The sequence below is a fragment of the Crinia signifera genome, chromosome 1 (assembly GCF_055691185.1).
Source record: "Crinia signifera chromosome 1, ASM5569118v1, whole genome shotgun sequence".
In the NCBI taxonomy this organism is placed as follows: Eukaryota; Metazoa; Chordata; class Amphibia; order Anura; family Myobatrachidae; genus Crinia; species Crinia signifera.
The window spans coordinates 127,599,795-127,614,481 of NC_139217.1; the positions used below are offsets into that span (position 1 = coordinate 127,599,795).

General features: G+C 42.7%; 1 protein-coding gene across 6 annotated transcripts in view; it reads left to right on the forward strand.

Moving 5' to 3' along the window:
- INPP4B (inositol polyphosphate-4-phosphatase type II B) overlaps positions 1 to 14,687 on the forward strand; it is a 512,352-nt gene that overhangs the window by 452,593 nt on the left and 45,072 nt on the right. For all 6 annotated transcript variants that reach the window (XM_083173210.1, XM_083173202.1, XM_083173215.1 and 3 more), the window contains 2 exons: positions 2,704 to 2,821; positions 11,882 to 12,022. In XM_083173210.1, coding sequence (XP_083029336.1) covers positions 2,704 to 2,821; positions 11,882 to 12,022 — 259 coding nt within the window. The remainder of the gene's footprint in view (positions 1 to 2,703; positions 2,822 to 11,881; positions 12,023 to 14,687) is intronic.

Sequence of the window (14,687 nt, forward strand, 5' to 3'; positions counted from 1 at the left end):
TCCTGCACCTTGTTAAAACCCTTGATATATTTGCACTTTTCTAACATGTCTTTCCTTTCTCTTCTCTGCTGCAAAATATACATATTAAAATGTTTAAGTCTTTCTGGGAAGGTTTTGTGATTTCTTCTTTGTACCGTCGATAGAGAGCATGCCTCTGGGCATGTGGAGAACAGGAAAGCATAGCCGTTCTACTCCCTCACAAGGAAAGTTGGGTGATAATTGGGAAGAGATGAAACCTTGCATTAGTTGGATGAATCCTAATCAGTGTTGGTTGGAACTATGGGACAACAGATGGCTACAGTTGAATAAGCTTGCATATGGACAATGGGGTGGTTTATTTCTAAACAATTTCTAGTGTTTGGCCCTAGTGCTTCTTTTCATTATTGTCAAAGCAGTGTGCTCCAGAACCGTAACGGTGCACTTCTGAGCATCAGGTGCCAGTTTTCACACTACAAAGACTGGAAACCAAGGCCACCAGCGTAGCAATAGTCCAACTGTAGTGGAGATGTGTCCTCAAACCACTGATCCTAATTTTCAGAAACCCCTGATTGTTGTTCTATGTTTCTTCATCATAATCCATTGAGTTAAAATAAAAAAACAGCAAAAAAATCCTATTACCTTCTATATTTTTCCACTTTAGTCCATGTTATCACATTCAGCATAGATGAACATAGGTTTTCAGTATAATAGGGAAGCCCAAGCTGTCTAGCACTGGGGCAGATTGCAGAATTTGGGTGGTTCCATGCTGACAGATATTATTTTGGAAATTTTAATTCATGTGTTTGATGATAGTACAGTATGCTGTGGTTAAGAGTCATAGTATGATTTAGAAAACACGCCTCAAACTGCATGGAAAATGTCAGTTGGAAATATAAATAAATGAATCAATTCCAACCCTACTATGTTCAATTGTTTTGATTACAGTCTGTTTAACTGACTTGTCTTCTATACAGATAACTCTGTATAAATGCATAGAGTAGACTCCCACAGAGCAACCATTCTAGTATCATAATAAGTTAAAGCAATATTTGTATTGTATACAGTATCGTTATTACCTAACGGTTAATCCTGAATACATCACTGGGAGTTTACGTGCACTGTACCTGCTCACCATATATTTCAAAGTCCTCACACCGTCCTTTATAAAGTTGGAGGAAGATGGTGGCTGTTCCTTAACCCTATTCATCATAATGACCCGTAATGCTTACCTTATATAGGAAATGTAATTTTTTACCCACCATTCTTTATTTGACTTTATATAATAAATGTGAGCGAAGCTGGCATTTTTAGCGGATATTTCGCACATCTCTCACAGAGATGTTGGCACTTAAAGGGTTAAGTATTAAATGTTTAGATGTTCCCTGTAACAAAAAGGGATTTTAGTTTGCAATTACACTTTATCAGTACAGTATTTAGTGGTAGACAGTAACAATCTATAGCTGGGATTCGGAAGATATAGAACTCCAAATGGACCAGATGCTTTATTGTGCCAAAGGAAGTTTTTTGACACTTATACTATCAACGGTTCACAAGGTCTGTAGTTGTCTGTAGTTCTGGCAAGTGCTGGCCTGCATGGCAGACAGCCGGTGCGTGTCCTGCCGTTGATCGGTGAATGGAAGCTGAAATGCCGCACTCTGCCGTCTGTGATATTTGATTGCCAGAGTCAACGGCAAACTCCCGACGTTGTGTGCATGTCCCACTGCAGACAATTCAGAAGGCTGGAGTGCAATTTCACAGCGTCCACAATACCTGCATGCAGGGATGTCAACAAGATCTGTGTCAGCCGAAGGTGCTCTCATCTCCTGAATGACCAGATGAATTGTAGATCAATAGTCTCTGTCCTTTGTAATCGATTCAATCTCCTTTGATTCTTTTCACCACTCTCAGGGTGGTTTATTGTTTTTATTTTTTTAAAGCCTGCCCTGAGAGCAGTAAAAAAAAAAGGGGGCCAAACTGACCACAAAATTAACTCACATTACTACTGTCCTACCCTAATTGGAACTATAGAGAGGTCTGTCATAACTTAAAAATGTTTCATTACTGGCATGGACATTTTGTATTTTACAGTACATCGACCAGATGCACCAGTGCACCAATTGAATACTACACTTTACACCACATGTCTTCAACCTGTGGCCCTCCAGATGTTGTAGAACTACATGTCCCAGCATGCCCTGACAGTTTTGGCATGCTCTCATAGGAAACATGTAGTTTCACAACATCTGGAGGGCCGCAGGTTGAAGACCCATGCTTTACACCATGTTCAATTGCATGCACCTAATGTCCCAGAGTTTAAAACATTTGCTGAAAATACTGATGATTATTATCGAGCATCTGCACTGTTCTGTTGATCTCTATCCATGATACAAATCTTACTCTAAAAATAATGCAGCTTAAACACAGGCTCTAGGGATTAAAAACATAGACTTTTATCATCATAACTAGCTGTCTTGGGGAGTAGAGTATACTAGTTATTATGATAAATTGCAAAAATGCACCTTTGCCACAATCTATTCTACAACTGTCCATTATTTTAAAATGCTAGAAAATATTAAGTGAAGGACAGAATTTTTTTTTAAACTCTGGTTATCCATGTAGTAATGTATTGTCATTCATTGTCAGCAGTTGTATATGTATACCTTCATATGTTACAAAGACTACTTTCACATACATTTCACTGATGCTACCCATGTTGCTCTCTAGGTGAGGAAGTTGGAATGCTAGAAGACATGGCTGTCAGCATTTCGGATTTGAGGCACGTAGTATTTAAAATAACTGAGGCTAAATCAGATGACTTCCTGCCGGCTGTGACTGGAAGACGGTAAGCCTTGCCTGTACCAGACAGTGACTTTCTCACATCTTGGGAAATTAGATTAAGAAAGCATTTTGTTTTTCAAAACGTATAAGGTTGCAAAACTAATTAGTGTTATGATGCTTGGTGATGTTGATATTGCCACAATGAATCCCCTCTTATTGCATCACAAGTTATATCCTTGTATTTTGCGTGCGTCTCAAGCAGGAATTATTAATTACATTTTTTAAGGTTTGACATTTTCATTTTTCAATAAAATTTATTAACAAAGCTCAGTGATTAAAGAAAAAAAATCTAAGAATTAAAATTATAAACCCCTTCTTTTGTGGATTATGTTTTCATTTGAGGCTTTATTCTATAGTGTTGTGTATAAATCTATAAAAAGTAGCAACATAAAATACACATAATAAATACCACAATTCATTAAATACATAAGTATTGTAGGAAAAAAAAATTTTGAATATAAAAAAACAATCAAAGGCGCTAAACTAAAGAACAGTAAATCAAATGATGTCTTAATTGTGAATAAAATAAAACAAAATACTTTCCTTCTGTTTGTCCAAACACCACTAATCCCTTGTAGGGTTTGATTGGTGGTAATTTTCCACATGACTCGGCAAGCAGTTGGATTATTCAATATCTTCAAATAGTTGGGAATTTGGAAATAAAATGGGGAATAATAATACAGTTTAAAATATATATATATATATATATATAATATATATTTATATACAGTCCAGCAAGTGAGCAGCACTACCTTAACTTGTAGTAATGGATGGGGTGCCTTCCATAACCATCCCTGGTTAAATCATATCCTCCCAGATTGCGACACTCACCCGAATTAAAACACACAGGAGCATGAATATGTTTCAACGTTTTGAACCTTTACTGTAAGGTTCTTTGTCATTATTAAGTGCAATACATTACAATACACATATATATATACATACCACAGTCCACCATACACCAATTACCGCCTAGCACAATGGCTCCATCCAGCAGCGTCGGGGCACCGGCGCATTTGGCGCACAAAAGGCGCGTCATCACGCTGGTGTCCCTCCCGCGTCATGCTGCCGGAGTCTACTTGGTTACTGTAGGAACCAATATCAACAAAATACAGTTCTTTATATATATATATATATATATATATATATATATATATATATATATATATATATATTAAAAATTTAAAGACAAAAGTGACTGGAAGAGTTGTTCAAACAGAGTAGACTATCTTCTACTCTGTTTGCCATACAATTGCACCTAGCCCTCGGTTTATGTTATGATGATGCTTATCAGTATCATGTCTCATAATGCAACAATGTTTATATGCAATGTAGTAGAAAGCCAAGGGATTTGATGTGGTCAGAGGGATTATGTAATAGAAGATGTTTTAAATAAAAATAGGAAAGCACATGAGAGAAGAGATCTGTGCTCATGAGAGCTTACATTCTAAAGGGGAGGGGAAGACAGGCAGGGGGTGAGTTGACTAAGTTTGGTGAAGAAGTGAGTCTTGAGAACCCATTTGAACTTTTTTTTTTTTTAACTTCAATAAATTTTTATTGTAACAGATATTTTTTAAATGGGGTACAGAAAAGAGAAAGGGGGACATTTGGGGGGGGGAAGGGGTGTCCAGGGGGGGGGGGACAAAAGTTCACATTAAATTTACTTCTTCGCTTCGCAGAGCGAACACTGCAATTAATAACAGTCAGACATAAGTAACAATCAATAAAGGATCCAGATGAGGAGGATATAGGCAATCAAATAAATAGATTAAATAGACATTTCCAAACCAGGGGGTTCCCTTGGTGGGAGCAGGGACGTGTACCTCCTAGCGCATCAGTTCTCAGGAGATTTAGCCAAGCTAAACTGACTGTGGTCTGATGCGGAGGGTGAGCGGAAGAACTTGGCGCCCTCTCCCTCGGTTACATAGGCATGCCATGGGAGCCAGCGGATGCTGGGGGAGGAATTCGAGGACGAGTAAGGGGTGAAGTTTGTTTCCATATTAAAGTGGAAATTGGTCTTCAGGATTACTGGTAGAAGGGAGGGGGGGAGGGCTGTTTCCATTGTTGGGCCAGGTTGGCTCGAGCTGCGATAAGAATGTGGCCTAAGACCAGTTTCTTTTCTGTGGGGACGTCTTGAGGGTAGATGTGAAATAAAGCAAGAGAGGGGTCGGGGTCAACTTTCATTTTAAGTACCGATGATATTAGGTCAAAAACTTCTGACCAGTACCGGAGGATTTCGGGGCAGGACCAGAAGATGTGAAATATGGTGCCTATGCCTCCGCATCTTCTCCAGCAACTGTTCGAGCATGTCGGCCAAAAAGTGTGTAGACGGTCTGGGGTCATATATAAACGGTTGATAAGCTTAATATGCATCTCTGTATGATTTAGACATTTTGACATCTTATAAGAGGTGGTGAAGATCTGGCGCCATTGGGTTGGGGTAAAAGTTTTGCCCAAGTCTGTTTCCCATTTTATGTGTGCTGTAGATTTAGAGAACTCTGTAGGGGATATGAGAGTTCTATACCAGAAGGTTATGTCACCTCTAGTGTGCAACAGAAAGGGTCTAGAGAGGATCGCCTGGGATAGGGCACTGGGAGGAGGAAATGTAGGAGAGTGGGATCTCCACCAGTGTGAGATTTGCAAGTAGTGTAATTTTTCGGACTCGGGGATCAGGAAGAGGGACTGTAGGGAGGTAAATGGGCGTAGAGTCTGGTCTTCTAGTATATCTCCCAAGGTCGTAACTCCCAGGGCCTTCCATGTGCCCAGGTTGAGGTTGGGGATCAGTTTTGCTACAGAGGAGATGGAAATGTTATGAATGGGGTATGTCAGGACAGGTAGTGAGGATAGTAAATGGTCCCAGGCTTGTAAAGTTGCCTTGGTAGAGGGAAGCAGGGGTAGATAAGCTGGTCTCATGTGTTTAGGAATTCTAATCAGGTCGACTAGGGGTATGTGGTGGGTCTTTGCTTGTTCAATTGTGGCCCAGTTTGTGGGGGGATCAGTTTCAGAGTAATGTTTGATGTGGGCCAGAAGGCATGCTGAGTGGTAGTGAAAAAGATCTGGGAGGTCTAGCCCCCCAAAGGCTTTTGGTAATGACATCCTTGAGCGGGCGATTTTTGGAGGTTTGGTTGACCACACATATTTCGACATCAGGGATGTACATGCCTGGAGGGATTTCCGCGGGAAAATATAGGGGATAGTTCGGAATAGGTACATCAGCTTGGGTAAAAGGGACATTTTAAACGCTGCCATACGGCCCATCCAAGAGACCTCATATGCCATCCAAGATTTGGTTAGGGCCGAGAGGGTTGCGATCATTGGGATCAGATTGACATTAAAGACATTGGATGTACATGAGGGAATGAGAATACCAAGGTATTTTATTGCTTCCTTTTGCCAGTTGTATTTGTATAGTGGTTGCAAAAGGGGCAGGGAGCTGGATAGGTTAATCGGGAGGGCATCAGTCTTGGTAGTGTTTAACTTGTAAAAAGAGGCGGCGCTGTAGGCTTCCAAAATGCTATGCAGGGGGGGCAGGGTGTTGAGAGGGTCAGTCACAAACAACAGTACATCGTCGGCGAAGAGGCTTAGTTTATGTCTAATAGATCCAATTTGTAGTCCTGGGAAGTTAGTGTCATTGCGTATGGTATTGGCCAGGGGTTCTATTGAGAGGACAAAGATAAGGGGAGATAGGGGGCAGCCCTGTCTGGTTCCGTTAGAGATGAGGAACTTTTCGGACAGGAAACCATTGCTGAACACCCGGGCCGAGGGGGAGCTATATAGTGTCAGGATAGAGGTGAGGATTCGGTCTTTAAAGCCAAAGCGCTGTAAAACCTCCCTCATATATTGCCAATTTAGCCTATCAAACGCCTTTTCAGCGTCGAGAGATAGAAGAAGAAGGCCCTGATCTTCTTCTAAAGAGTCGACCAGATTAAACACCCTTCTAGTGTTGTCGGAAGCCTGTCTTCCCGGTACGAACCCCGTCTGGTCCGGGTGTATCAGCAAGGGGAGGAATTGTTTGATACGGAGGGCCAGAGCCTTGGCATATAATTTAATATCACAGTTCAGTAGGGCTATGGGGCGATAATTTTGACATAGGGCGGGGTCCTTTCCTGGTTTGGGGATTGTTACTATCCGAGCTTCTAGAAGCTCTGGGGGGGCTGATCCCAGAGAGGACAATTCATTAAATAGGTCTGTTATTTGGGGGGTAAGAAGATCTTTAAAGGTAGTATAGAAATCAGCTATAAAGCCGTCTGGGCCTGGGGCTTTATTTCGGGGGAGGGATTCAATGGCTGTTCTTATTTCCCCCTGCGACCATGGGGCATTGAGAGCATTTTGCTGTTCTATAGTTAAAGATGGGAGTAGGGTCCTGTCTAGGAATGAGTCAATGGTTTCTTTAGATGGCTGGGGGGTGGAGGAGTCTGATGAGAGGTTGTAGAGTTTCGAGTAGTACGAAGCAAACTGGTTCGCAATGTCCTTTGGGTTGATTATCTTCTCATTAGTGGGCGAACGAATATATTTGATTTTATTTCTAGCTTGCTGGGCACGGAGTTTTCGGGCGAGCATTCTGCCCGACCTGTTACTAGAGAGGTAAAATTTGTGGCGAATTTTGTTTAGGGCTGCTTGGGTGCGGGCAAGAAGGAATTTTTGGAGCTGGCTGCGAATGCTTGCAATTTCTTTTTTAAGGATAGTAGATGGGGATTTTTTATTTTGTGCATCTAGTTCTGTCAGTTGAGACTCTAGGGATTGTTGAATCTGCATGTTCCTCCTTTTAAGGTTTGCCCCTGCCTGTATCGCTGCTCCTCTGGTGACCGCTTTTAAGGCGCACCAGTGAGTTATGGTTGATGTGTCTTGTGGGGAGTTGGTAGAAAGGTATGAGGTTATTGAGTTCAATATGGTGGTTTTGGCTGTGGGATCTGTTAATAAGTGGGGGAAGAGTCTCCATGGTTTTGAAGGGATATTTGAGTTATTCATGTGCAATTTCCAGGTGACAGGGGCATGGTCCGACCAGGTGATGGGGAGGATGTCGATGTCTTTAGTATTTTGGAGGGACCATTTGTCGCAGAGGATGTAGTCTATTCTAGAGTATGTGTTGTGTACTGGGGAATAAAACGTGTATTCCCTTCCTGATGGGTAGGTAGACCTCCAAACGTCATATAAGTCAAATTCTGTCAGGAGGTTGCGGAAGGCTAATGAGGGGCCCGAGGTTTGTGTGGAGTGGGATACAGGGGTACGGGATTTGTCAAGCCTAGGGTCAAGGGCTAAGTTGAAATCCCCGAGAATTATCAAGGAGCCTTTCGCAGATTTTTTAATTAGAAGGAGCAGCTTGCGAAGAAAGGTGACTTGATTTGTGTTGGGGGCATATAGCGAAACAATAGTTGTCATCCTGTCCTCCAGTAGGCCCACCAATATTAGGTATCTGCCATTCTTGTCCCGCAACTGGGAGTGAGGTACAAAGGAGGTGTTTTTGTTAAACAGAATAGCTACTCCGTTGCGCTTGGCTGGACCGTTAGCATAAAAGGCTGTGGGATAATGGGGATCTTTGAACTGGGGGGGGTTTAAGGAGCTGAAGTGAGTTTCCTGAATGGCTACTATATCTGCTTTTTGTTTGTGGAAATAGGAGAGGGCGAGTCGTCTCTTGTTTGGAGAGTTCAGCCCCTTCACATTTAAAGACATTAAGGTAGGCATTGGGAACCTGGGGGAAATGCTAATGTATAGCTAGGTCCTGAGAAGGGGTGCAAGAAAAAGGAGGTTTGCGGACTTGCAATGTCCGTTGCGAGCCCTGGAGGGGGGGGAGGGGGGAAAGATGGAGTGGGGAGGGAGACAGAGGCGAGGGAAAGAGCTAGGGTAAAGGGAAAGACAAAACAAAAGGGTCCTGTGTATTGGACCCGCATGACTACTGCAGGGGAGAAAAAGGGTCTTGCAGTAGTGCGTGGAGAGTTGGGGGGCGGCATGGACTCCTGGGGAGGGGAGAGGGGCCGCCACTCACGTGATATACATTTTAAATGGGTACGGAGAGACAACAGACATGCTAACTGCAGAATATAGGTCAGAAATAGAATAATTAAAAAATAAAAGAAACTTAACACCTATAGCATGTTAGGTGCAACAAAAACAAGCTTGTTTAAGCTAACTCATGGCCCGTTAAATAGGGTCAAATTATAACATATTGAACTGAATAACACATGTCTTGCATGGTAAACTAGACAATGGAACTAATACTTATCGTAAATGACCCGTCCCAGTGGAGGGCCCAACAAGAGCATGGGCATCAGCTGTAAAGTTATTTGATTGGTCGCTCTTCAAGGAACGGGGAAACTTCAGGTGGAGGACCAATCGTGCTGTACGGTGTTTGGGTGCTTCGGCTCCTGGTGATCCGCGACGGATATACCCCAGTCCAGCAGGAGTCTAACCCCCGCGTCCAGGGAAGAAATGGTGTAAGACGTGTCTTCGTGGTAGATAATCAGCTTGACCGGGAATCCCCACCGGTACCGGATATCATTGGCTCGTAGTGCTACGGTGATTGGGGCGAATGCTCTCCTGCTGGCAATCGTTGCGGGAGAGAAGTCTTGGTAGATTTGTAGGCCACCAAGTGTGTCGTTGTTCTTCGAGTCCCGGGCAACTCTCAGGATACGTTCTTTTATTGTGAAGAAGTGCACCCGCAGCAACGTGTCTTTAGGCAGATCAGCGGAGACTGTTCTGGGTCTTGGGAGGCGGTGGATGCGGTCAATTAAGAGGTCTTTAGGATCGGCGGAGGGGAGAAGTCTGCGGAACAGGGTGGTTGCGTAATCTTCCAGCTCTGCGTTTGTCACTGAATCTGGGATACCCCTGATTTTTAAGTTGTTTCGTCTGGATCTGTCCTCCAAATCTGCTAGCTTAGACTTGAATTGATCCATTTCGCGCTGCTGGCGGTCGTAAGAGTTGACCAGATCGTTGTGGGATGTAACTATTTCCTCAAGTTTACGTTCCAATTGGTCGGTCCTGTCGCCTATAGCGACCAGTTCCGTTTTAACCTCTCGAATTGCAGACTTTAGGTCTTTAGACATCTCTGTTTGGAAAGCTGAGAAGACCTGGCACAGGGATTTCACTGTAACTGGGGCATCAGATTCAGTGTCCACTCCTGCCAATCCTCTGAAGGATGACGTGCCGGGCTGTACGCCCTGGGTGGGGGACATTTGGAGTGGTTGGTTGGTTTGGGGTGGTGAGGGCTGGGGTGATTTCCTGGCGGGGAGGGATATCTTGCATGGGGGTGCCTCTTTTGGTCTCTTGGGAGGCATGTTGGGGCGTTGTAGCACAAGGAAGCAGAGTGTGATAAAACCGGCACCGGTGGGACTCTTATGCAGGTTTACATTAACCTATTGGTCTCTGAGGTCGCAACATTAGTGAGTGGCAGCCAGCGGGCATGTAATTTACATGGGTGGCCCTAGCAGGGGGGCCCCCGGGTCACCGCCCGTCTGTTCAGTTATCAGGGTCAGATAGCTCTGATCGTAGAAAAGAGGTTCAGCTGCTGACTGGGGGGTTGTGGGCTGCTGCTGATATCTGGCAGTTGTAGTGGGCTGCCTCTCCACCATGTTCTTAAATTGTATTAACCCATTTGAACTTTTGAAGAGAGGTGAGTCTCATGGGGAGAGGTAGAGAATTCCAGAGATAGGAAGCAGCACTCGCAAATAAAGAGTAGGAGCAGAACATGAGAGATGGTGTGCATTAATGAAACAATAGGTGGGACGGGTGTGAGTGTAAAGATCAGAGGAGAGAAATGGCTGAGAGCTTTTTAAGTGAGTATGAAAAGCTTGAATTGGATTCTTATTGGGAGGGAGAGACAGGAAAGTGCTTGAAAGAGATGGAAGGTGGATGTATTATGCTTGGAGGAAAATTAGATGAGCAGCAGCATTTAGGATGAATTAAACTGGAGAAAAGCAGTTGTCAGGTATGGCAGATAGGTGGAGTTACAGTAGTCCAGTATGGAACTGAATATGTGGTTTGAAGGAAAGGGAGGAGTCAAGGATTACTAGTATACAGGGTAGTTGGGAGCTAGAGGAACAGAATATTGGGGGACACTTACAGTTAGTGGAAGTGGGGGAAGGTGGATTCACAAATGGAGGCAGAGAAGGAATGATCAGAGAGGTAGTAGGACAGCCAGGATAGTGCAGTATCACTTAGACCAAGTGAGTGAAGGATTTGCAGAAGGAGATGGTGGTCTATCAGCAGAGAGTGGAGGAGAATAAGCAGAGTAGTAGTCCTTGGATTTAGCAGCAAGAAGGTCATTGCAAACTAGCGAATTATCACAGCAAAGCACATAATCTGTATTAAAGATATTGTACCATTCACCAATTTCAAAGAAGACTAATAATAACCCTTAAGGGACATTTATTCAAGAGCTTCTGAATATCCTCCCTACTCAATGCAAACCTTAATTCATTCTGGGATTACTGTAGGAGTTATGTGAAGAAACACACATAATAAGTACTATGAGTTATTGTTTATTTACAAGGCCTGGTTGAGTTGAGTACCACTGCTTAATGACATACAGTATACAGTAGCATGGCCCTGACAATTCAGGACCCCACACCAGTTCTTGGGCAATTAAGGGATCTCCTGAGATCATTTAATGCTCAATGTGATTAATGATATTGTCAGATACTTTTGTGCATGCGTATAAATCCGAAGGAATGTCCTAGTTTGCTGAGCCAGTTTAGTCCATGTGGATTAGCTGCACTGATCCAATTATCAAGCATTGTGGAGTAAGTTAACTTTATATAAATAATATTAATAGTGGTGATAGTAATAATTAGAGTGATGACAATGAACCATATAGACCAGGCCATGATAAAATGTTGTTAATTATGAACACTGTTCTCATTTAAAAGGCAACACCACAAAAAAAAAAATATTTTGCCTCGTTAAAAATGTGGAATTTTACAACAAAAAATATTAGACAGAAGGACAGGAGCATGTTTGTAAAGGGAGTTTATAAAGACCATGATGATAAAACCAACATACAGTGAAATATATTTGTTCATCATATTTCTGGTATAAGTAATAAGATTTTTTTTCTCAATTTTACTTTTAGAGAGCACTATATAGTCGAGGTCAAACTTCCAACAAAAATGTTTGAGTTGCTTCCACAGGAGATTAAAGACGGAAAGCTGCTAAGTGTTTACCCGGTGCTTTTTAACATTGGAATTAATGAGCAGCAAACAATTGCAGAAAGGTAAGAAACTACCGTGACTGAAGAACATTTTTCTTTCTCAAAAAGAAATGAGCTGTTATTTCTCCAGAGAGTGTGTAACATTGACATTTGTATGGCCAGAAAGTGCAGGGTAAAGGGTTGACTTCCTCTGTATTACCACAATTGCAATTTAGTTGAACCAGATGGACTTGCAACCTTCCTAACTTTTGTCACTGTTAAGCTTTAATTTAGTAAGCATGGCTCGTTCCGTGAAATTGCAAACAATGACATAACGGCTTGTCATTTCACAACCTTAGCTCTTTTTCTGAAGGACCTAAATGTCTATTTCACCCCATTTGCTGCTTGAGTTCGTTAAAAAGAATAAACTATAGATGAGATAAATTGTCTTTTATCTATATAATAAGTTGAAGAATCTGTGTGCGTGTGTGTGTGTGTGTGTGTGTGTGTGTGTGCGTGTCCGTCGCATTGCGGACACACCGTGGCACTCAGAGACACCAAATTCAGCAACAAGATACCTCTGGACCCGGTGGTGTGCACCTCGAAGCCCTTTTTGGGAAATTTCACTTAGAAATTTAAAAAACACCAAGTTTTAATTTTCCTTCATTGATGTTCTGGGGAAAAGATTGATGATCTGGAAAACCGTTTGCGAAGGAACAACTCCACACCTGATTTCATTGCTGTCATTGAGTATGAAAGACACATTCTAACATTATGGTGAAGGCTTTAAACAATTAGGAAATAATTGAGGATATACATAGACCACACATAACACACACACATACACATTGTACACGCACACACAGTACACCACATACGCAGACATAGCACACAACACACACATTTATACGTAGAGCACCTCACACACTTACACATTGGACAGATACACACAACACACCACATGCAGTACAATACAAATCCATGCACACTACAACACACACCCAAAAACAGTACAACAAAAACACACTTAAACATTGCCAGGATACGCAAAGCACACTACACACACATATATACGTAGCACACCTCACAAACTTACACATTCGGCAGATACACACAACACAACACACACACACATAACACACCACTCACAAACACACAGAACACATAAAAAAATATTTGCCGTTTATTTAACAGTCTGTACCGGCAAATAAAAACTGTACCTAATGTACCGTTTCTACTTTCTACCCCATATCCATCTCTCCAGTCCTCCAGCCTGTCACTGCGCTCCCCGGCCAGTTGCACTGAGAAATCTTTGTCCTGGCCAATGCACCCATTGATCAATACAAAGTGGCTACACTGGATATCAGGCACTAGATAATGTTTGGTCGATGGGCATGAGCGCTGCATGCATTTGTTTGAATGTTATGAGTGTAAGAAGTTGAAGAATAAGACTGAGATGAAGATTTGTCACGTTATAGTGTACAATTTTCTCAATAAATCATGAAAAAAATATGTGTACATAGAAGTACAATCAAGAAATGAAAGTAGGATTAAAAAATAAATTCCGATTCAAACTGATAATGGTTTGGATGGGGGTGGGTTGCGAAACAAATCTATAGGTGGAGGGGGTATGGATATTGTGGGCATAATTGGTGTTTGGTACACCTACAGGGGGTCCCCAGTTGATGAGACATTTTCACTACAGTGTCACCGTAGGGGGATTTCCAATTGGGGTTCAGGTGGTCTTTTAGGGACCCCTTTACAATCCCGTTGGTCTTTTCTCCTGGAGCCTACAGTCTCCCTCAGTGATTGACTATCAATAAGGGAGACCTTAAGCTCAAGGAGAAGAGACCGACAGGATTGTAAAGGGTACCTAAAAGACCACCTGGACCCCAATTGGGAATCCCCCTATGGTGACACTGTGACCGTGACACTGTAGTGAAAATCCCATCAATTGAGGACCCCCTGTAGGTGTAACAAACACCAATTATGCCCACAATATCCATACCCACACCTATAGATTTGTTTCAAAACCCACCCCCTCCAAACAATTATCAGTTTGAATCAGAACTTATTTTTTAATCCTACTTTCATTTCTTGATTGTACTTCTATGTACACTTACATTTTTTTTCACGATTTATTGAGTAAATTGTACACTTTTTAACATGGCAAATCTTTTTCACAGTCTTATTCTCCAACTTCTTACACTCAAACCTTATCAATGCACCCATTGATGATTGTGATGGCTGGATCAGTGGATTGGCCCGGTGGGTGTAGGGAAGAATTTGGCCCATTGCACCCATTCCCAGTGGTGCATTACAGTGGTGTGGGTGGCGTGCGTCGCGTCATGACATCATGTGGCCAGGCCCACGGACCTGCTTCCACACTCAGGGGCTGCCCCACTGTTTGGTAGAGATGCCCGGTGCATGTGCTTTACAGATCCCCAGACCTGAGAGACTGCTGCAGGCAGGTTCCGTGAGGGGAGTGGCACTGGCAGGGAGCAGTGAATTTTTAATTAATTATGGCGCGATAAGTAATGCCCACCCCGGGTCCCCAGGCACTCAGCGCCTGTAATTACACACCCTAGAAACTGTACCATTGAAAGTATAGAAATGGAGGTGTGGCCACGTCCCTTTCTGATTTTGTACTGATTTCTGACCCTCAGATGTTGGAGGGTATGTCATAGGTGCTAAATCTCAGGAGTGGAATTCATCAACACATACAAGTTATCAACTCAGGAGCATTGTG